The 22,825-nt window shown below is 41.0% G+C and overlaps 1 protein-coding gene across 1 annotated transcript in view; it reads right to left on the bottom strand.

Annotated features, from left to right (window-relative positions):
• Nucleotides 1-22,825, bottom strand: part of sptbn5 (spectrin, beta, non-erythrocytic 5) — a 68,119-nt gene that overhangs the window by 8,229 nt on the left and 37,065 nt on the right. The window contains exons 60-79 of the mRNA XM_004554656.3: nucleotides 22,576-22,713; nucleotides 22,227-22,394; nucleotides 20,937-21,025; nucleotides 20,547-20,733; nucleotides 20,187-20,255; nucleotides 19,961-20,104; nucleotides 18,941-19,137; nucleotides 18,637-18,841; nucleotides 16,315-16,494; nucleotides 16,078-16,233; nucleotides 15,764-15,981; nucleotides 15,046-15,235; nucleotides 14,789-14,965; nucleotides 14,257-14,364; nucleotides 13,319-14,079; nucleotides 13,049-13,097; nucleotides 12,904-12,972; nucleotides 12,114-12,197; nucleotides 10,390-10,481; nucleotides 9,241-9,357 (exon numbers count right to left, since the gene is read on the bottom strand). Of these exons, the coding sequence (XP_004554713.3) occupies nucleotides 9,241-9,357; nucleotides 10,390-10,481; nucleotides 12,114-12,197; nucleotides 12,904-12,972; nucleotides 13,049-13,097; nucleotides 13,319-14,079; nucleotides 14,257-14,364; nucleotides 14,789-14,965; nucleotides 15,046-15,235; nucleotides 15,764-15,981; nucleotides 16,078-16,233; nucleotides 16,315-16,494; nucleotides 18,637-18,841; nucleotides 18,941-19,137; nucleotides 19,961-20,104; nucleotides 20,187-20,255; nucleotides 20,547-20,733; nucleotides 20,937-21,025; nucleotides 22,227-22,394; nucleotides 22,576-22,713 (3,398 nt within the window). The remainder of the gene's footprint in view (nucleotides 1-9,240; nucleotides 9,358-10,389; nucleotides 10,482-12,113; nucleotides 12,198-12,903; nucleotides 12,973-13,048; nucleotides 13,098-13,318; nucleotides 14,080-14,256; nucleotides 14,365-14,788; nucleotides 14,966-15,045; nucleotides 15,236-15,763; nucleotides 15,982-16,077; nucleotides 16,234-16,314; nucleotides 16,495-18,636; nucleotides 18,842-18,940; nucleotides 19,138-19,960; nucleotides 20,105-20,186; nucleotides 20,256-20,546; nucleotides 20,734-20,936; nucleotides 21,026-22,226; nucleotides 22,395-22,575; nucleotides 22,714-22,825) is intronic.

Genomic DNA, 22,825 nt, shown 5'->3' with positions numbered 1-22,825 from the left:
TGTATGACTGCCGCAATACGTACATCACATTTGCACACTATCAGAAAGAGCCAAACAGCCCTGGTGGAGTGAGGAGCTGCAAAGAGAAGCAGATGCTCTGTTTATATTCTAAAAATGTTTTAAGCTTGTTTCAAAGATTCTGTACAGCAGCTTTAAATGTTTTCCAAAAGCACACATACACTTCTCCAAAAGTCGATTCTGTTCATCTGGACGTAGTGTTTTGTGGGAGAAACGTTTCATCACCCATCCAAGTGACTTCTTCAGTCTCAGCTGACTGCAGGTTTCCCCAACCTTATAAACAGTACATTAGCATAATGACTGAAACCAGCCCACTGACGGAATAATGGGCTGGGAGGTCAGTTCCTTAATCTTAATCACACATACAGTGTTTCTCAAACGTTTTACAGTGTGTACCACCTGATAAAAAAGTCAAGCTCTCTCAAGTACCAAAGCATGAAATCTTACAACACAAAATTAGTATCTGCAGTAAAGATTTTTTCATACATTGTATACATTCTACCACAGGCAAAGTTGCCTCCATTTTTATAGGTTTTTATTAATATTTTGTAATAATGTATTTGTAAGAATTTATTCTGTTTCGGGAGTGTTTTTTATGTATCTGTATTATATTATACAAACACATTAAAAGTTAATCTCTGTCCAAAAAATGCACTCAGTTTACTTCTTACTCACTATGAGCATCATTCATTATTCTCCCGCAGTAATTAAGGTTAGGATATGTATTTTTTTTTTTTATTCCAATCCATTCTTCTTTTGCAGCATTTAAATAACCTTTATCAGATTTGATGGTTTTGTTGTAGACTTTTCAAAAAAGTGTTTTGCTTTTCTTTCACAAATGTGGGATTCAATTGTGTTAAAATGTACAAAACAGTGATGTCATGTTTTGTGACGAGGACCCAGGCACAGAGAGACTTGATGAATTTAAGAATCTTATGATTTAATAAAGAAATTTGCAGACTTGCACAGAGAGGGTAAAACTGTGATGACTGATAAAGGAGACGAAGACAACAGACGATGAGGACAGGGAGGATGCAGGGACCGAAAGAGACGGGGAAGAAGTCTCATTGTGACGAGTAAAGTGTATCTTGGCTGGCTGGGCAGCTCTCTGGGTGCTCAGCACCCCCAAAGCTCTGATCCTAGAATCGCCCCTGGTTAACAAACTATAGTGGTGATATTATTGAAAGTTTAGTTTCACCTCAGCACATTTATCATTATGTCCATTTTGTAGCACATAAAATGTTTAGTTAATATTTGTAGACAGACACATTTTTCCTGTAAACACATTTTTACTCCAACTTCTCTTGAAAATGTAATTTTTGTAATGCTGAGTAGATCATTTCAAGTATGTGGGAAATTTTTGTGACCCCATTGAGCTAATTGTAGTTAAATTATAACTATATGTTGACTAAAGTATAATATAGGCGCAGTGCTGGTCTGCAGGGGTGTTATATGCCATGTGGGGATGCTGCTGACATATTGTAAATTGTTATGTCTATATCAAGCTAATAATAAGCAGGGACATTTGTGTCTTTCTTAAAAATTCAGATCCTTAGAGATTATTTGAAAAGTGGATCAACAGCTATCACTAAATGAAACACTCTAAACCTGCAATGGAAAAATATCCCTTATTTCACCTGTGATCACACACTTGCACGTGCAGAGCCAACAAAAGGAAACACTTTACTGAGTGAAAAAGGAAGATATAAGATGCTGATGGTGCAGTGCAGCTGGTCTCAGGAGAGGATCAAAAAGCCTGATCACCTTGTCTACAAAAACAAGGTGAGTTTAATGTTGTGATTGATTTAGTTTGTGAAGGTTTGCGTGTTACTTTAATTATAAACTGCTTATATTGCAACGGAATGCTGTTATGTGTTTGCAACTCTACATTTATTTTAGGAAAATTAATAATGATAATCCACAGCAGATCTAAACAAAACCAAAACTCTATTCTTTCTTGCTGGCTTTCAATGGTAGGTGTACAAGTTCAGTTTATTTCAAGTCATTTTCCACCTAATACTAAACTTTGTATTTTTATTCCTTTTTTTAATCTTAAATGTAAACAATAGCAACAAAAAATGAACATCTTAAAACTTCTTTTCTTTTCTTTTTTTCCTCAGAATAAATTGATCTTTAAAGCTCAGATGGAATTTAATGGACTACCACGCTACATTCAGGACTTTATCACACAGGTAAATGAAGGTATCACTAGAAAGTGTGCACACAATTTCTCACTTCATGCTTGCTCTTCACCAACCTCCGGTGTCATTTTGTAGTCACTTGTCTTATTATTGTCTAATTTGTTGCGATTTAGGGTTTGTGAGCACAAGCAGAGGTTTTTGCTTGGGAAGTAACTGTGCCCTCTTTTTGAGAGAACATGTAATGGCTGTGAAATATGTCAAACTTTTCTCCTCTACTTTAACAGCTAAGAGCATTTTGAACACAGGGGACAAAAGGTGTGGATTGAGGATTTTGAACTATGGCATTTAAGTGTTGTCAATGCTGAGGGTTCATGGACACAAATCCTTATTCACTTAGCTGCTGTTGACAGTTTAAAAGTCTTCATCAGAACAAGCAATATAAAATAAAATAAAAGAATATTTAGCATTAAATGTACCAATGTTGTTGTGTACTACTTGTGCACAGATCATTTTAAGAAGTTTTAATTTACAAGCAAATGGTGTATAATGGTGTAATTGTATAGAAATGTATGGTTAAGGATATAAAAACGTACATTTAATGGGTTAAAGTTAAAAGAAGTGACTGTAAATAGTAATAGAAACAGAATTTTCAGTTTTTCTATTCACAGAAAAAATCCATTAATGACACAGAAAATATATTGTGACTAAGAATAAGACGATTTTTCCGTTGTACCATTTACAGGAAAGTCTTTCAACTTCCGTTAAAAAAAAACAAACACATTACTGTTTTTGTACAGAATTCTTTTTTACAGTGTAAAGCAACATCCGACAGCTGTTTCCTTCAATAACTGATGGACTTTTTGCATATTGTAATAGAAATATTCAATACACTCAAAACTGAAAACAAGCGTTAACCTTTCTGAGCATGGTTTTGTCTCTCTGCTTACAATTTGGTTACTAAGGGAATAAGTACCCTGACATGTACTGTGGGCTCAGTCGGGGCCCAACATAAACTATCTGCCCCAGAGTCCCTGAGAAAAGCCTTTTTCCTGTTTTACTGTGTCCCTCAACGTGTAAACAAAGTCTACAAACTAAAGTTTGAATTATCGAGCTACTGTGTGATTCAGCAGTGAACTAAGGCTACGCTCACACTGCAGGCGAAAGCGCTTCAAATCCGACTTTTTTGACCCTATGTGACCCATATCCGATCAGTATCCGACAGTGTGAACGGCACAAATCCGATGTTTTCAAATCTGATCTGGGTCACTTTCGTATGTGGTAATGAATCCGATACATATCCGATGTTTTAGAAAGCGACTGCTGTTTGAACGGTCATGTCGCATTAAATCTGTCTTTTACGTCACTGACACAAGACAGACGCCAATTATCAGCGCCAGAGAAGACATCGCGAACGCTTCCTGGCCATCCTGTGTAGATGTCAGTGAAACTGTTGGGAAGACAACGTTGGAGAAACGTGAACATTTTATTTGTACTGTATAATCTGCAGATTCTGACAGAAATCTGCAACTATCCTTTGAAGCAGCGCTCCTCTAAAACAGCAATAAGGATAATTATTAGGTTATCTACATTATTATGTAAATAACAAAATAACTTAAAGCAAAAATTGGGAAACGTAAAGTCCGAAGTCTTTATATTAAGGGCCATCAGTCAAACAATATTGTTTGCTCTGGGTCTAAACAGAGCGCGTTGTGTGTTACATCTTCTTTTGCGCATGCGGGCCGCTTTGAGCGTTCACACTAGAGCGCGTTTGCTGGTCGCATTTTATTTGTAGTGTGAACAAGCAGACAAAAAAGTCCGATTTGATCAAAAAATCGGAATTGAGCATTAAGACCTGCAGTGTGAACGTAGCCTAAGTAATTCACATCGTGTAAAAAAAAAAAAAAAAACAAGTATCGAATTAAAATTTAAATGAAAACTGCAATGGTATTATCAGAAAAATGTACTTTAAAATATATCTGCAGTATTTAAATAAACCTGTAGGCAGTAACTGCCTTCATACAGCACATTCTTGTTACATTTTAATCAAACTTTGGGGTGAATTCATCTCAACAATGCATCATATTGTATTAATTCATAACACGAATGCCTGTAAAACTTGAATCTGCAGAGCAACTTGTTTCTACAGTTTTTTTTATTTCCTTCTGCAGTACAGGTCAGCTTAATCAGGTTTTAAATCAGAAAAGTCATTATTTTAATGTTGTAACTGGCTAAGCTGATGCAAAATTAAAACCCGTCAGTCAGCAAATGTATTTTAAAAATCAAATTCCAAGTCCTCATGTACCTTGTTAGTGTTGTTGAATTGCAGATTCTTGTATATACATATATATGATATTTACATTTTTTTGGTAAACAACTGAAACCTGTTCATTATATTATATATAACTGTAATTGTGAAACAGTGCATTATCTTTTTAAACTGTTTGTTACAAAGTAAGAACAATTGCTGTTATATAAATGCAGCGAAGTAATGAGAGTTAACAAAGTTTGAGGTTAGCATCGTTTGAAGTATTAATTAGTTTGTTAGTTTTTTTGTATTTCTCAGTTTGGTTTGAATTATTTTACAAATATAACACTTAAATATAACACTTTTATGAATGTGTGCCACAGGATCCCGGAGAGAAGAAGTTGTCATTCTTCTGAGCAACCCCCTCAACCCGTCTGTCTCTAAAATGGACCTCAGGGACGAAAACAATCATATTTCAGAGACAATGCAGTCAGAAGAAGCGCCTTCCACTCCTGAAGTTGGCATTCTGGGGCAAACATCCTACCCTCTGGGACACCTGCTCCCCCTCAGCCAGCATCAGATCCTCAGACTGGAGGATTCTTTAGCAACATCCTCCCAGAACCAGCTCCTCCTGTGACTCAGCAGCTGGTTCCACTCATGGTCTCAGCACCAGCTCACCTCTACAGTCAGCCAGGGACAGCTGAGACACCCAGAGGTAGTGACAGGTCTCATTGAAGTTTTATTGATAAAGATGTTTAAAAGTGTTGGACTCATCACTCTGCTCTCAGCTTCCTTGTATTTCACCTTTGTATAAATGTGGTGTGAAGCTTTGCTGAACAGTAAACTTAGTCGCTGCCAGTGAAACATAATTCCAAAGAATAACGCAGGAGATCAAAGTCCAGCTATGTATGAATGTAGTTTTATGCACATCTTCTCCTCCCACTGATCACTTCTTCTACCGAGTGGATAGATCATAGCATTCCAGCTTTTCTCATCATCTGTTGTGTGTTTTGTGTGTTTCAAGCGTAATGTGCTCGGGATTCCAGAAAACATGATCCAGTACCTGCATCCTGCTGGAGAACTGTACGTAAAACACACAAACACACCAGTGTACACAGCTGCTGAACATCTGTATCTTCATAAACTCTGTTATCTCGTATCCGTCTCTGCATCTGTGTAGGCACGGTGTTCCAGTCTGGGATTTTGTCCCTCCTGCTCCCCCATCCAACACCTCCACTCCAAAGTAAGTTTCTGTGGTGCTTTGTGTCAGTTATCTCCAGATATCAGTCTTTTTTCTGCAGATGTTTGCTTGCATTACTGTAATCAGCTTCCTTTAATGGTGCCTCCTTACATTCAGTTTCACAGCTTTACTCATGTTTTTAAACTACTTTGCTCACAGCTGTACACAATGCTAACATGTGCACTGACTCTGTGTTTTATTCCTGTAGAAAAAGGAAATGTGAAGCCCAACAGGATGAGGACCGGCTGTACATAAAGAAGCCACCAAACGCCTTCATGCTTTACCTGAAGGAGCAGAGGCCAAAGGTGATGGTGGAACTGAATATAACTGCCAGTGCAGCCGTAAATGCAGCTGTGGCAAAGAGGGTAAGTGTGTAACTCTGCATATATTTATGCATCTGTTAATGCTTTATGCTCATGTTTGTGCATGTGTGCCAGCTGCCCTGTAGTAACAGTGTAGCTGAGTATTTATCTATGCTGACAGTGGGTTCTCATGATTGTCTGTCTTCAGTGGAGGTCTCTCTCAAAAGAACAAGCGAAATATTTTGATCAGGCTGAAAGCGAGAGATGACGTCACGCCACAGAGCATCCAGACTGGTCCACCAAAGAAAACTACGTATGTCCAAAGTGCTAACATGCAGTTCATACATGTGCCCATCACTGCACTGAATTATGAAACAACCAGTGCACAGAGTTTGGATCAACTGATGAAAATTCTCATATTTTTGTTTTTAGGGCAAAAAGAGGAAGAGAACACGAAATCGCACCTCGAGCACAGGTGAGAGGAGATTTCTGGGAATTACGACGTTTTTTCATGTGAAATGTGATGAAAAGAAGACGGAAATCTGTTAACGAAAGAAGACTTACTGTGTTTTTGTTTGTGTTTGTTTGTGCAGCATCTGAACCTAAACAGGAAGATCAACAGGCCAAGAGGCTTTGTGTGACGCCAGCTCAGACACAGCCATCTTCTTCCTATTCAGTTACAAAGGAGCCTCTTGAGCAGCCAGCTGTTACCAACCTTCCTGATCAGCAGTCAGCGTGTGTGCAGCTGCAGAACACACAGACAGCAGCTGATGCGCCTGTGTGTCAAGTAAATCCGGTCCTCCCAGCTTCTCATATGGATTTCAATTCAATTGAAACAAAAGGCGCTTCATAGGTACAGAGAAAAACCCAACAATCATATGACCCCCTATGAGCAAGCACTTTGGCGACAGTGGGAAGGAAAAACTCCCTTTTAACAGGAAGAAACCTCCGGCAGAACCAGGCTCAGGGAGGGGCGGCCATCTGCTGCGACCGGTTGGGGTGCCTCATCTGCATCACTGGTCTCCTCTGCTGCACCCGTTCAGCTCCAGAAAGAGGCCACTTTTGTCAGTGACACTGATGAAGCACTGCTGTCAGTGGTGGAACAGCTTGACTCCATCCCAGCAGCCCTCCTCTCCACTCACTGGTCCTCAGTTAAATCAGACCAACCCTGCTTCTCCTGTATATACTTCTCTATCCACATTATGTGCCTCCCCTGACACATTCTTTAAAAACCAAAAAGAGCCTATTGGTTTCACTGACAGGATGACATGTGGTCAATCCTCCCTGTCACTCCACAGCCTGATACACTCTCCTGTTCTAATACTCCTAAATATAGTCCGAACAGCCCTGCTTCTCTGGAGAACTCCTCTCCATCTAAATTGCTGGACTCCTCTGTTGCACCCACTGAATGCCAACCAACGCCTCCCTTCTTCAGCCAAACTGTAAAAAATATGATGTCGCTACTTAACGACCTCCAACCTGGGCCCTTTGCACAGCCTCTACAGCCCTCCTCTCCTCAAGCAGACTGGTCCTCACCAGAATCAGATCAGTCCTGCACCCCCCAAACCACGGCTACCTTCATACACTCTATTGAAGAAGGTCTTAGCTCACTGCTTAATTAGCTTGACGTTCCACCCTTTTCTGCAGAGCCTCAACAGCCCTGCAGCTCTCATACAACAAAAACCCTTCCTCTACCATTTCAGTCTTTCCTCTGTTTCACAACTGCTTGCCAGAGATCTCTCCACAGGCGTGTGTTTGTGTGTATGTGTGCACGTGTGTACTGATAGTCCTTGTTTTGGTGCCTGATCAAAAAGTCAGCTCTTGAGTCTGCTTTTGGGTCAACCTCTCATATGAACCCTCTGGGTTTGTCACATATAAACCCTTTTAAATGGAACAGATAAGGCTGCCATTCCCTGGTGGTATGTGGTCTCACACACTGAGGCAAGGAGAGACCTTTGGTACTTTATGCTAGGGAAATGGCCTCCAAAATCCAGTGGCAGTGTATCTGTTTATGTAAAGCTTTATACCTGGCTGTCAGCAAAGCAGACAAACATCCTGAATCTGTTTAATGAAACTATGTGGCACATCACAGGACACAGAGGTTCACAGGGCTGCTGCATTCCATTTGTAAAAGAGCACTGGAAAGAGAAAACACACCTACACTTGCCATTCATAGGCACACACACACCCGTTGTAGATTAAGCCCTCACAGTTTTGATCATTGCCACCATAGTTGAAAGCAAACCTTTAACTGAGCTGCCCTCTCAAGAGGCAAGAGAGAATGAATGTTGCACCATAACAACAGAGAGCGAGGCAGCTTTAACAGGGGATGGGAGCATGTCCTGACCTGCATGTTTATGCAAGAAACCACTGTTGTAACACCGGTGCTGACCAGGACATGCTGGACCAGAACAGGACAAAAGGGCTCGAGAGGTATAAAAGCAGGTAGCAGCTCCAAATACATGATGTACATCTTGCACTGGGGGCCAACCCCTCTCATCGATGTGCAACCACATAGAGTTCCCCAGCCACTTAGTGGCATACATCACAAGACTGATCCTGAAAGCCTCGTTTGTGTCATGTTTTCCTCACGGCTCACGCTTGTTCTCTGTTTTTTGTTTTTGTTTTGCTCTCTTATCAACAAGCTTAATTTTAAAGTGTTATCAAAACAAAAATAGAAACAGACAGGCCTTCTATGTTACTCTGATTTTAAACAACCTGTTATTGTTATTAAAGTGATTGGACTTTCCAAAGTATGACAACAGATCCAAGAGGAGGTGAAGCACCCTAGCTTGTCCTAGGACCATCTGAGTAGGAATACACTGAACAATTCGTATAAAGGTTTGTGTAATAACACCAAAAATATGTTGTTATCACCAGCTTTTATTGATATTGAGTGATAGTGATTTTAGGTTATATCACTAGTCTTGTTTCAGTAGATGATGAGGTTACATGTTTGACATTAACACTTATGTTTAATCCCACTTGTTATACTGTAATTTGTATTGCACTTATTCAGTTTTTAAAGGTGCATTATCATAACTACAATTTCCAAACTTACAAATCGGTAGTTTAGAATTTCCACTCAGCTACTTCTTGTAAATGTCTTTCCTTTTAATTCTTTCAGTTCTCATTTGCAACCTTGAGATACACAACTTTTTTTTTTTTTTTTTTTTTGCTTAAGCTCAAATATTTCACATTCTCCAGTTGAACTGAGTAATCACTTATGATCCAAAAGAGAGAGAGCTTTGTCTTAGGTCTATTAAAATTGATCAACCATGAGTGAGCGCTCACCCAGAGTCGTCAGAGTCACTGCTGGCAGATTCTGGACAGTTCTGGAGCTTTTTCATCCAGATGAGCTGGAGCTCCTTGCTTGATGCTGTAAATACATACTGACTGCCATCCTCCAGTCTGAGAGAGAGAAAGCACAACACAAGTACAGAAAAATAAGTCTTCCTAAGAATGTTTTGCATAAGAAAATACGGCATATAATGATGTAAAGAAATGCATAATTGAGACCAAAGTATGGCACGGGCAGAATTTATTTGAAAGATCAGTGGTGAGCCACAAATTTTCAAAATTATAATATAGTTTCACAGTGCTAAGAAACAAATACCGTATTTTTCAGACCATAAGGCGCACTGTCAATGATCTGGTCTGCTTTTATACATAAGGCGCAATAAGTGAAACAAAGCAGTCAGATAAGTCAAACTTTACTCATTTCATTCTTCTTGCTTCCTCCACTTCCGTACCATTGATTCATTAACGTTGAATTCTCTCACAGCTGCTCTGTTCCCATGTTGTTGCAGTATATTAATGACTAACCTCATAGTGTGGATGGATTATCTCAGTTCTCCTGACTGAAGTTTGAGGTTTCCGTTTACAGCATCCTGCCATGCAACTGCATTTGTCTCTAACCATCAGGAACCCTCACCTTAACTTTTATCAAGTGGAAAAAAGTTAGCGTTCATCCTCCAGCTTCACTGTGTTTATGTTATGCTAACATAGCTGTGTCACTACCGATCATGTAGCACATCATTATATACCAGCTAGTCCAACTTCAGTAACACTACAAAAGTCACTGCTGTTTAGTATTCTGTATTCATTTATGTTGGAAGGGATCCTCGAGGCTCCTGATTACGGTAGCCGCAATGCTTTAACAATCAACCATCAACTTCATACATATGGCGCACCAGATTATAAGCTGCACTGTCGATTTTTGAGAAAATTAAAGGATTTTAAGTGCGCCTTTAGTCCAAAAAATATAGTAGCCAATTTTAAGTGTAAATATGAAGTTTCAGAATGTCCTATACATCAGACAGTCATACAGCATAGAGAAGCTGTGATTTCTAACTTTAGCAACAACATTAAAGTCAACTTTCCAATGCTCCAATGTTGTGTTGTGCTTGTGTTTACACTGTCCATGAAGCGTGCATCTCTTACATTAGTCTGAAAGTGTTCTCCTTGCTTCTGTAGTAGCGATTCTCCCTGCAAACTGCTCCAACTACGTTGATAGGAGGCCACCTAGATGTCCTCTGTGAAAGCACAACAGAGTTAAACAGTGTAACTGTCACGGCGAGTGAGGTGAGCCGTGTGGAGGCAATGAAGGAGGATCCAAACGCAGGCAGTCGTGAAGGTGTGAAGGTGGTTTATTGAGCATGAAAGTAAATACAAACGGCAAAGGGAGCTATGACTAACTAGACTGGGAACAAACTAACTACAGAACACGAACCTGAGCAGAAACACTTGGCGGTTGACAGCAGGGAAACACACAGATGACGCAGGGTGGAATACACAGACGGACCAGCAACTACAATGACGGCAGACATGACTTAAATACACAGAGAATCACAGGGGAATTACACACAGGTGGTGGACACAGCTGGGAATAATCAACAAGACGAGACAAAGGTAAAACTGAACACACTCACATGAGACGCAGACCATCACAATAAAACAGGAACAAGCAACCATCACACTAAGACACAAACTCGACATAGAGAGACAGGCAGAAAATGGCACATGGAGCTAGACAAATACTAAGCAGACACAACTGAAGAACAAATCCTAAACACCACAGAAACATGAAACTCAAATAATAAACATCATCATAATCAACACTACCAGAGAACAAGAAAACAACCCCTGATGCAAACTAAAACCAAAACATAATAAAACTCAAACTACTGGGTCCGACGGACCCAGAACCGTGACAGTAACCTCACTGAGATTATTAGTGAACGTGCAGAGGCAGATGGAGAACACTGTGGTTATAATCCTTCCTGTAGAAAAATAAGCTGCAATATTTTCCTTTTCGTAACACACTGAGTATGCATTAGACACGACCTACGCTCAACTGCGAGTAATTATTCTGTGTCTGAAGAACACAAAAACAGCAGCCTTGGCAGCAAGTTCCTTTGAATTTTGGAATATTTTGAGTTTGACTCCAACAGACATTTCATTTCATTGCATAAACATAATTGTTTGAAAGCAACTTGAAGTTAAGGAAGTTGAATTTAATATATGAAAATGTTTCCAATAAAGATGATCATGCTAAAAACACTTTGAAAGAAAAAATAAAAATCTCCAGATTTGGATAAAAGTCAAAAACCCTTGTTCAAGTTACCAAAATATTTTGAAAACCTTTAAAGTTAGCTTCTGCATTGATTATGGTGGCGTCTATTCAGAGCATGAAGAGATTTTCAAATTCTAAATGAGGACTGAATTAGAAAAAAAGAGAATCATGACTGCCATCTCGATTAATCTCTATTAATGGAAGCCCTTATTTGCTTCATTGTTGAATACGTTAGAAAAAGAAATGTGTGAATTTATTATTTTTTTTATTTTTTTTAATGTTTTCTTTAAACAAATAAATGCTGTTTTTTGTTGAGTTTCTTTTTCCCGTCATTTCTCAGGATACACTCACACATTCATCTTAAAAGAAAGAAAGATCCTCAGTTTGATTTTGGGAGAAGATACAAACCCAGCCTCAGGGGAGCCTAGGTAAATGGGATCGCTGTGTCAAGGACACATGATACCATCAAACATGTCCATCTGCTATGGTGCTAAACGCACTCAGGACAGGACTTAATTGTTTTTACCCAAACTGCTGTCATGTCATGTAGGCAGTGCTGTCAGTGATGCAGTGGCTTTTTAATGTTCTCTACCTGTGCAGCAGCTGCTGTGTCTTTAAACAGGCTGAGAGTCTCTCCCTGCAGAACAGCAAAGACCTCCTCCCAGTGCTCCAGACCCTGCAACAAAAGAGGAGCCTCAGCCAATGCTTCAACAGTGGGCACAACAAACAGGCTGCCATAACCCAAAAAGGTTCTCGGGAACAAAAGGAAATAAAAGGAGCACCACTGGTGTCTCTCAAACCACCGGTGCTAATGGAAGGGTAGAGTGGCAAAAAGAAAACTGGCATAAATCATCCAGGTACTCAAAGTAGGTTTCAAAAAGTAATAAAAGACCTTCATTTTACTGGCTAATGGCATTAAAAATACACCAATGTGTATCAGCTTCTGCAGTCTTCAGGGTGTGGATGTACGAGGAAAACAACAGAGCAATTCACTCTGCTTATCTCCTCTCACTTTAAGTGGGCAACACTATAATGTTACATTATTTTCTTTAGCCTTTAGAAACAATCCTGAGTACAGCATCTTCCTCCGTTAAGCAGCTACTCAGTACAGCAACAAAATCACAACTGGATACCTTATAAAGAGCATGATTTCATACTGTGTTAGCAACCACCAAGACATAAAAATTGGAAAATCCAACTGGGAAGCCGAATAGCTCCTTTTCCATCAGGTTGTCCATCCAGTTTGATAGAGATGTGTAAATAAAATTAAAAATGTATCAAACAAAGAAGCACGTTGAGTTCATGCCCAATATGAAATTTCGTTTTTAGATATCTTTATAAAGATCATATCATCAGTTACAGATGTGTAACATGTCTCTCACCTTGTTTCCTCCTTGTTTCAGCTTAATCTCCAACACGCCCTCCATTCTGATTGGCTCCCCAGGTGTGACCTGGCAGTAAGTATGACAGGTGTGAGAACATGTGGTTGATGATGCTTATTAATTTAATGAATAAGACAGTTTATACCTCAGGTTCGGGTTGCCCCTCTGCTAGATCTAAAGACTTTTGTTGAGGTCTAGGAGAGGGGGGAATAAGGTCAACCATGAGTTAACTTACTTTTTAATGTTTTTTGTATAATTATGTGTGTGCAATTTCTTTAGCGCAGCATACTGATCCCATGGATGATTAATATATATTTTCTTGCTATGAGCTGAAACCACTGCAGTAACATTTTTTTTTTTAAGTTGAGGAATCAGCCAGTCGATGTCAAAGCAGCAGGAAACGGGGCATGCTCACGTCTTATCCTCCTTTGTGATTGGTGCAGCCGTCGGGGCGTTGGGTGGTGTAATGTGATCAGCAGCAGGTGGAGCAGGAGAGCCAGGCACATCGGGCTGCCTTGATGTTGGTGATTTAGGGCGAATACATCTTTCTTTCACAGGTGGAGGTGGTGGCGGTTCAGTGGGGGCAACAAGTCGTCTGATTGCTGAAGGTGAGTTTGGTGGAGTGGTGGGTTTCTCTGGAAGGTTCGGAGAATCAGAGCGGCAGCCAAACGCCTGCTCTGAAAAGGAAATTCTGGGCTTTGGAGCCACAGGTGGTTTGGACCTAGGCCGAGTCTCTTTTAGTGAATGGGACTGAGGAGGCGGTTGTGAAGAGGAATCCGCTGATTCTCCAAGGGGAGTGTTAGAATTTAGGTGTGAATTTTTGATTTGCCTTCTCCCGGCGTTAACTGTCGGGCTGGGACTGGACTCATCGGACTCATCAGAGCTGTCAGCCGATTCTGCTTTTTTAATAATCTTTGAATCTGATCCAGGTCCTAGTGGTGGGCTGAGAAGAGGGCTAGGAGAACTAGAGACAGCTTCTGCTTTCTTCTCCAGCACGGATGGTCTGATTGTTCTGTCTGTCTGCCTGCCACTGCTGGCCCCATGAACGTCTCTAGAGGAGATCCGTGGGGTCTTTAGTTCTGATGGTTTACTTCTCAGGGAGGAAACTCTAGCTGGAGGCTGTCTGTACTGGAGGTCCTTCTCCTCATTTCCATGAAGACCCAGTCTGTTTTCCCTCTGCAATAAAAAAGAAAGTGTTTTTAACAGGGTTCATGCACTACAAAAATCTAAATAAATGGTTTTAAGACATTTTTAAGATCTCAGTACCTAATAAAGAAAGAGAAAACCAGTGTTTGGGGGAAAAGCCTTTGATTTAGTCTATGAAACTCTATTCTTTCCTGTTGTTAATGTTACCTGTGTTTTCTTTTTCTGAAGTGCAATGAAACGGTCACTCTGGGCCTGGATCATGGCCTCCAAGTCCTCCTGCCTCTTAAGGAGCTCCATAACGTCAGACACAGAATCCTGGAGGAACCACAGAAGATGTTCTGGTTAAGAGACGTTTTAATGCCACGAGTTCTGAGTGACGTCTTGGGGACTCCATCCTCTGAAATCTTCCTTCAAAAATAATTTCAGTTTATTTCAAACAGGTGTATTGAGTCTATTATTATAACAGGTATAACATGGCCTTCCTTCAGGGGTAAAATAAAAACGCATCCATATTGAACGATGGACAACAAGGAGCAAATCATTTTATGTTAGATATCTTTTTTCCTCCTACCTCTGCATTTATCTGCATTACTAACACACTACAGGCAAAAATATACCCTGATACAGGGCAACAATTTCCATGAATCGCTACAAAAGAGTTGAAAAGTGAAAAGTGTGCTTGACCCATAGAGACATCTGTCCATTTCACTTTTCTGTCCAATTCTCAGCATTCGCATACCCCGTATTCCTCAGCCATCAGAGTGCTTTCATAGGAGCTCAGCCAGCGCTCAGCCTGCTCCAGCTCTCTCTGCAGAAGGACAATCTCCAGATCCTCCTGATACAGCAGCCTGGTTTCCTCCCAAACCTTCTCCACCCGCATCTCCAGCTCCTCTAGTTCACAGATACGCTGCTCCACCTGAGAGGAGGAATATACAGAGGGATATCAGCCATTCGGAGTCATTTCTATTGTTGTTGATGTTTGATGTGCCAAACTACCTTCTCAGACATGAAGTTTCCGTCCTCAATCAGACGACTTCCTTTCTGTTTGACGGCCTGTGATTTGATTAGTTGTCTGTCAATCTGGACGCGATACTCATCATGCTTTTTAATGAGCTGTTCCAGGTCACTTCCCTCACCACTCTGAGGCTCCCCTCTCACCAGAGACAGCATCTCCTTCAGCCACGCCCTGGAACACAAGACAATGTGCAATCTTTAAAATACTGCTTCTTTGAAAGAGAAAGCTGGTAATCTGCTGGTAGGAACAAAGAGGTTGTTATTTTCATTTGTGCTTATATCTGGCAGAGTAGCTTTCTGGCACCTGCACACTCTTCTGTGCACATACATGGAAAGTGGAGTTGGGCACATGACCCCAGAACAGAGCGGGTGACAACAACTGACAACTGATATGAAACTGATGTCGTCAAACATCACATGAAAGGAAGACCTGGGGTGTAAAGCCGCTTGCAGATAAAAATTCTAAAGCAGTTTAATCCAATGTCAATGAGCTTTACCAACTGGACTCCACAGTGTAGTGATTTACACATTTGGCTAACACATGAAAGGTCCCTGGTTTGAGACCAGGCTGAAACACAAATACTTTGGGGGTTTGTATAGAAAAATAAAGCTAAACTTAATAATTACTTAATACTATTTGTAGTGTTTTTGAATTTTGGGTAGTGTGTGAATAATTTTTTTTTCCATTGACAGAACCTACATGAGTTCAGTCCACTGGGAAAGGTATTTCTGCACATCTTCTGCCTGGCCCAGTCTGGCCCGTCGTAGGGAGGCCTTGTCCTGGATACTGGTCCAGCAGTCCTCTAGGTCATCCAGCCGCTGAGTCACAGAGGACCTGGCCTGAGGCTGGGATTTGCTCAGTGTGCGACCTACTTCTCTACTCCTGGTTACTTCCTCAGAGATTCGAACCAGGTCCCTCTGATGGAAAAGACAGACAACGAGGCAGGAACATTCATTCAGCTGTCATGCATCCACCACTTAGCTTTGATGCAGTGTTTGGTGGACATTTCCTACCTCCAATGCTTCATGTTGACTCATCAGAGTCTGGATGGAATGCAGGTCGTGGCCCAGGTCCTCTGAGTCCAGTACTGCTTCCTTCTCAGCCATCCAGCCCTTCAGTTCTTCCACATCGTGGTTAAACTGATGAATCTCCCTTGCTGCCTGCAGATTCTGAAGGACACAGGACAGACCATCATTCTCACAACCTCTAACCCAGATCAACTCAGGTAGCTTGATCTATCAGATCTATACCTGTTCTCTGGTCCTTATGCTACTGTTGAGCTCATCCCACAGCCTGCTGAGTGCATCATCCCTCCTGCGAGCCTGATCGTCTTGTTGCAGCCCTCGGCCAAGCTGCTGTACTGAGGTCAGTCGGCTGCGACCCAAACCGGAAACTTCTGAAACCAGAACCTCCAGCTTCTTCTGAAGGACCTATAGATGGAGAGAAGGGACAAAAAGCTAAGAAATGAATAAAGAGGGAGATATTAGCAGTTTGAGACCTAAGAGTTTCAGAAGATATACACCCTGGTAGAACATTGGTTTAATATTTACTACAAACTGACCATTTTCTCTATTTGTGTGCCAGTAAAGTCTCTTCCTTTTTAAGATTTTTTCAAGCCAAAAACTGATATGCTACAATAAATAAATATGAAACTAAACCCAAACAAATGCAATCAATATAACTTGGAGCCTCTGTTTTCATAAGTTTGAACAAACTTCCTGCTACCCTGAATTGGATAATAATAATAATAATGGATTGCATTTATATAGCGCTTTTCTAGGCACCCAAGGCGCTTTACAATTCCACTATTCATTCATTCTCACATTCACACACTGGTGCAGGCAAACCACGGTCGCCCAAGATAAGAAGATGGACAGATTTTTTAAAGTCCCGTCACTGATTCTACAGTTAGAAAAACTAGTTCAATAGGTGCTGTTATAGCTCATCTGGGTTTGAATCTACCACAGACCTTTCTCTGTGTCACATTATCCCTCTCCCAAATCACTCCCTGCTTACCTGTCTACTCTCTATACTTCTTAAAGCCCAAAACATAAAAAAAGAAATCACGAAAAAAGAAAACAAAATTTCAAATACAAAAAAATCCAATAATGGTTTTCCCATTAGTGGCTCCCCCCCCCCAAAAAAAAGGGCCCTCCATAAAACTAATATTTATCACTGATTGAAGAAAACAGGAACAACCCCAGCTTTCCGGACTGTAGCCGGAGTGACAGAGAGTTCTGTTGAGCCGAGTACTCATTTAACGTTAACTAGCAATGACTTTATGAATTTCTACACAAATAAAAATTGGAGACATCATACAGATGCCCCACAATCCAACTCTTGGCATTTCAGCCACCTCCATTTTACTCAGCAGAGTATCAGGGCTTTAACACCTTGTGCCCCTCGGGGACCTTGGGGACATATTTGGAAAAAACAGCTGTAGTCAGAGAAATCAGATGAGCTGTTTATTTCCTGACAACCTGAGCATTACTGGAGCTTAGCTTCAGCTGGGCGCAGTCCAGAAGAGGGCTGCATGTTCATCCAGAATCACCTGATGTTTTGCTGGAATTGCCTGGGTAAGAGAGGTCAACTAAGGCAGATCAAGTCTTGTTCGGTGGGCTCACAAAACTCTTTCCAAACTCTTTTGGTTCAGCTCCTGACAGAGCCATAATCCGCTTGGCCTGTCAATATCTATCAGCCACAGTCCCACAAGCTAATAAAGCTGAATACGTCCACTGTCAGACACGGCTTATGCACCCTCACTACACATCTGGGGGGCCAGGTCTGTCCATTCCAGTGTCCTCAGTGGTCACTAGATGGTGAGCAACTAACAGCTCTGCTCCTGTCTCTGGACCGTTTCCCCGACCTGAAGGTGCAGAAAAGCAATGCTCTTGTGCACTGGTGAACCAACATACAGGCAACAAGCCAGAGTGATAAAAGTATACCCACCCCTGCCCGCTACCTCTCACTAAGGGAAACTAGAGTCCAGGCTTATTCCTGGACACTGGTTCCTAAACCCAAGCTGTGAATTGAGGCAAGCCTGACTATATCTATGGCGCACTAGCACAGGCTAGTTATTTATTTAACACCAGTTCACAACGACAGTCACCAACAACAGTCATTTTAAGTTGATCCCCTAAGAGCATCACTTGGCAAGAGTGGGAATGACAAACTCCTTTTTCACAGGAAGAGACTTCCAGCAGAAAAAGGACAACCAGCTGCCATGACTGGTTAGTAGGTGAAGGGAAAGAGAAAAGCTAATGCCATGCAGTAGTGGTGTATAAACACATGAGGAGTGAAAATAAATGAGTACAGAACAAATTCTCAGTGTATGATGGGAAGTCACCCGGCAGACTGAGCTTATAACAGGATAACTAAGGGCTGGTTTAGGATCAACTGATCCAGCCCTGACTATAAGCATCATCAAAAAGAAAGTTGGAAATCTAATCTTACAACCCAAACTGGGAGCTAGTTTCACAGGAGCAGCAATTGATAGCTGATGGCTCAACCATTCTACTTTTTAAAAACTATGAAGCACAAGAAACCCATGATTATTTTTCTACGTGACTCACTTCCACATTCTCCAGATCTTGTCCACAGTCGGTGGACTCTACCATCGTTCTCTTGGAGGTCAGCCATGTTTGGAGTTCTTTAGCCTCTCTCTCATACACATAGAGACGGAGCTGATCTTCCAGAGCGGCACGACGGGATGCAGAAAGTCTGAGGAGCATCTCAAAACATTCAACGACAGCTGGGAGAGACTCACTGACCAGGTGGCTGAAAAACAGAAACATTCTTTTCTTTTAAGTTTCAAAATGTAAAAAAAAAAAACCCAAGCAGAATGATGATACTGCATCGTACTACACACCGCTTTACCTCTTGGGGTGTCTAAGGTGTTGCAACGATGCACCGTTCTCCTGCAGCTTCTCCACTGTCCTCCTCTGGTTGTCCAGTTCTACAGCCACAGAGTCCAATTTCCTCAGCATAGCTTCCGTCACCTCCTCACTCCTCCCGCAGTCTCGAGACTCTAAACCCACCTGCTGCTCCTCTAACCACAGTTGGAGCTCTGAAACCTTCAAACACACAAAAATAGGCACATAACAGGTAAAGTTTTTTTTTTTTCTTTTACAGTTTTTTTTGTTGTGATTATATACATAACATAAAATAATGTCTTAAACCAGTCCAACTGTCCAAAAAAGGCTTGTTAGATTAGTTGTTGATTCTAAATTGACCGTGAGAGTACATGGTGTTCTGTCTCTTCCTGTGATAGTGACCTGCTCAGAGGGTAATTTGTACAATTGTATGACTTAAATCTTTTATATACAGTCAGCTACAGTGTTGCTAGTAATGAGCGGTTATACATAGGACTGGGTATTGTCACAGATTTCTAAAATGGATTTGATTTTCATCCACGAGGTTCTGATTCAATTCAATTTTGATTCAGACAGTCAGAAATATATTATTAAAGGTATTTCTGGCAAAATACATTTCTATTTAAATATCAATTCAGGATTTAACCGGTCACGGCTGATGACCGCGACCCCTCCCTGAGCCTAGTTCTGCCGGAGGTTTCTTCCTGTTAAAAGGGAGTTATGTTTGCTCATAGGGGGTCATATGATTGTTGGGTTTTTGTTTGTATGTAAAATTATAGGGTCTACCTTGCAATATAAAGCGCCTTGAGGCGAAGGCGCCACTTTTATTTTTTGAACAAGAGCAGCATAGCATGTTGATGGAGTCACAGTCGGTAACATTGCGGCATGGTCTGAGGATGTGAGTGATTACAGTCTGTGGTTTATGATACTTGAAACAAAACTTATTTTTCAGATATTTTATAATATATCTAAAAAGGGGGACCTTTATACGTTAAATCTCAGTTTTATGTCATGTGTCTGTTACCTCTGTGAGGAAGGCATGTATGCTGACTGCCTCCTGCAGTAGTTTCACTTTCTTCTCACCCTCTACCGTCAGCTTCTCATGCAGACTCTTTAAGTCCTCCAGACGCTCCCGGATATCGTGAGATGCAAAGTGTCGGCCCCTGACCTGAGAGAAGAACACATAAGGTTCCCGGATCATTTCTTAAACATTCCAGCTATAACAATGCCGAAATCAAAGAGATCCTTACCAGACTATGCCCCGCCTCCTGAACTGCTTGGACCAATGGCATGCGTCCAGAGATCTCCTGCATCAAGGTCTTTAAAAAATGATTTGCAAATTATTTTTTTCAATAAACACAACAAAAGTAACCCAAAACCTGGAACAATTTGAACCATAGATGCTATTTAATAACCTATGACCAGACCACTAAACAAGTAATCAAAGATGTCCTTAACTATAAAAACAATTGCAATTTGGAGCTACAAATAAAGTCCAGGAGGTTATAAATGTCTTATTAAAATTATGATGTCTGTAATAATGTGAATATTAATTAATTTAGATATGTTTTCTTCCTTCCTCACTGTCAGTAAACTCTGCAAGTGGTCACCTGGTGCTTGTGGAGCAGCTGCTGGCTACTGCTGAGGGAGCTGCCCAAGTCTTTGGCAGTGATGGAGGGCAGTCTGTCATTCAGCCAGGCCGTTTCCTCCTCCACATTTCTGTAGAACTGGAACAGGACTTGCCAGGCCTCCAAGTTCTCCTTACGTCTCTGCAGGGGCTGCGCCAGACTGTTGTACCTGTCAGAGTAAAGACCAACACCGGTGAAATACATTTCAAACATTTTTTTCTCATTTAGTGATATTTTAATTTTTATAACAGTTGTTATACCCTTGGAAGAGCATCAACCTCTTCCAAGGTTATAAAGAGACATGAGGAAGTCGGCTACATTATGTATACAACCAGATTTCTTCACAGTGCAAATGATCTGCTGTTTACAAACCTGTTGATGGTGTGTGCCACTCTGGTCTGAATCTCCTCAGCCAGGAAGTTACCCTGAGAGTGGAAGCTCTTTGCTGTGTCCACCAGACCCTGATATATAAAATATATACATTTACATATACTTCATATATGCAGTGGATTTACAAAGCAAGCCGACATTTGTCACACTTTAGTGAATCTACAATGCTCTTTTTCCATGATGGTGGCAGGCAACTCTAGTGTGGCATGGCAGTTTGGAAACCAAAGAAGTATAAGTAAGGTTATTTTTCCCTTTAGACTTAAAACTGAGTTAAACATATAGTCATTAACATGAATAATGTGTCTCCACTAACATTTAGCTGATGTTAACAATATGGTGGGGTTTTTAAAATAAATTTCACATTAATGTTTGTTGTGAAGTAGGGTGGGCAATTGTCATGAGTGTGCTGTGTGGCAGGCAGGAGCTGCCACAAAGGTGATGAACTAAAAGAGGCAGCTTTATTTTGCTGTAAACACTGAGACACGGGATATATGTAAACATAACTTAAAACTGGAAACAAAGAACTATGAAGCTAGAAAACTAGGAACAGAGAAACTAGACTAGAACCACTAGGAGAAACGAGGACCATGGGAGAGACACGCAGCAATGTGGAATGACGCGACAACAGGCAGAGGACAACAGGGGACTAAATACACAAGGGATGGGAAACATAGCTGGAAGCTAACTGGCATAATGGGACAGGGAGGAAGCAAAAATGAATATACTAGACACAGGACACGGGAAACCCACAGACAGAAACTCAAGACGCAGCAATTGGGGAGACAGGAATAAACACAGAGACAAGACTGACTGACAGGAGAAGATTAGACTCAGAGGCAGGGAAAACTATGATCACTAAGAACCTTTTCGTCTGTTTTTTCTTTTAAATGCCTTGGTATTTCTTTGTGAAGCACTTTGTGATCTTTGTCTTGAAAGGTGGTATATAAATAAAATTTTACTTGCTTACTTACTAAGAGCTAGAAACTAAACAGAAACTAAATGATCGAATGAGAACTCAGAATTACAAGAAAACCGAACATGAAACAATCAGAGAATCTAGCCTAACTTAGAATATCATTTTAACCCGATTCACACAATCCATAGCATAAACCCTGGGACAAAGACCCAGGACCATGACGGCTATAATATCATTATAGAAGTAATCTAGTATGTAGCTTAGATATAATTAGTAATGAAAAAAAATCAAACTAAAAACTCAAAATTATGAGGATTTAAAACAACTAAGCATTATGTCCACCCTCGCGCTTGCACCTGGATTCGGTCTTGGTGTCCATCCATCTCCTCTTCCACCCCCTGCAGTTCCTTCAGCAGTCTGTTCACAGAGGGTAGGTCACTGCCACAGTCCTCATTGGCCAGCTCCCTCTCCACTGACGCCACGAACTGCTCCATGTCATCCAATGAACGCTGGAACTGCAATGCCTAAACACACAAAGGGCATTCAGAGAACTTTATGTGCCTCCCTACAATTCCAGGGCAATGAGCATGAAAGAAATCTTTAATGTTTTCTATGAAGATTTAGTTAAGGATTAAAGTTGAGTAGGTTTAAGTTGAAATTAAGTTATAGTTTTAAGGGCAACATTAAACATGACTGGGCAAGTACCTGGTAGGCCTCCTGCAGTCTAGTTTTCTTCTCCTTGCCGTTGTGGATCAGAGTATCCCAGCTGTCAGTCAGCTCTCTGAGTCGAGGTCGAACCTTTCCTTCAGCAGACAGAGACTCAGACAGCAGCTTCTCTCCTTCCTGGAAAGCACCCAATAGGCAACATTTTATATTCCCAATGGTGTAAACAAACAATAAAGTCTGAAATGTTAGCAAAATCTAAGAGAAGGTCTAAATAGGACAAAAATTCTGA

Source organism: Maylandia zebra, linkage group LG19 (genome assembly GCF_041146795.1).
Source record: "Maylandia zebra isolate NMK-2024a linkage group LG19, Mzebra_GT3a, whole genome shotgun sequence".
In the NCBI taxonomy this organism is placed as follows: domain Eukaryota; kingdom Metazoa; phylum Chordata; class Actinopteri; order Cichliformes; family Cichlidae; genus Maylandia; species Maylandia zebra.
Note: the sequence above shows the minus strand (reverse complement) of the source record. Positions and strands in the feature narration are given on the sequence as shown.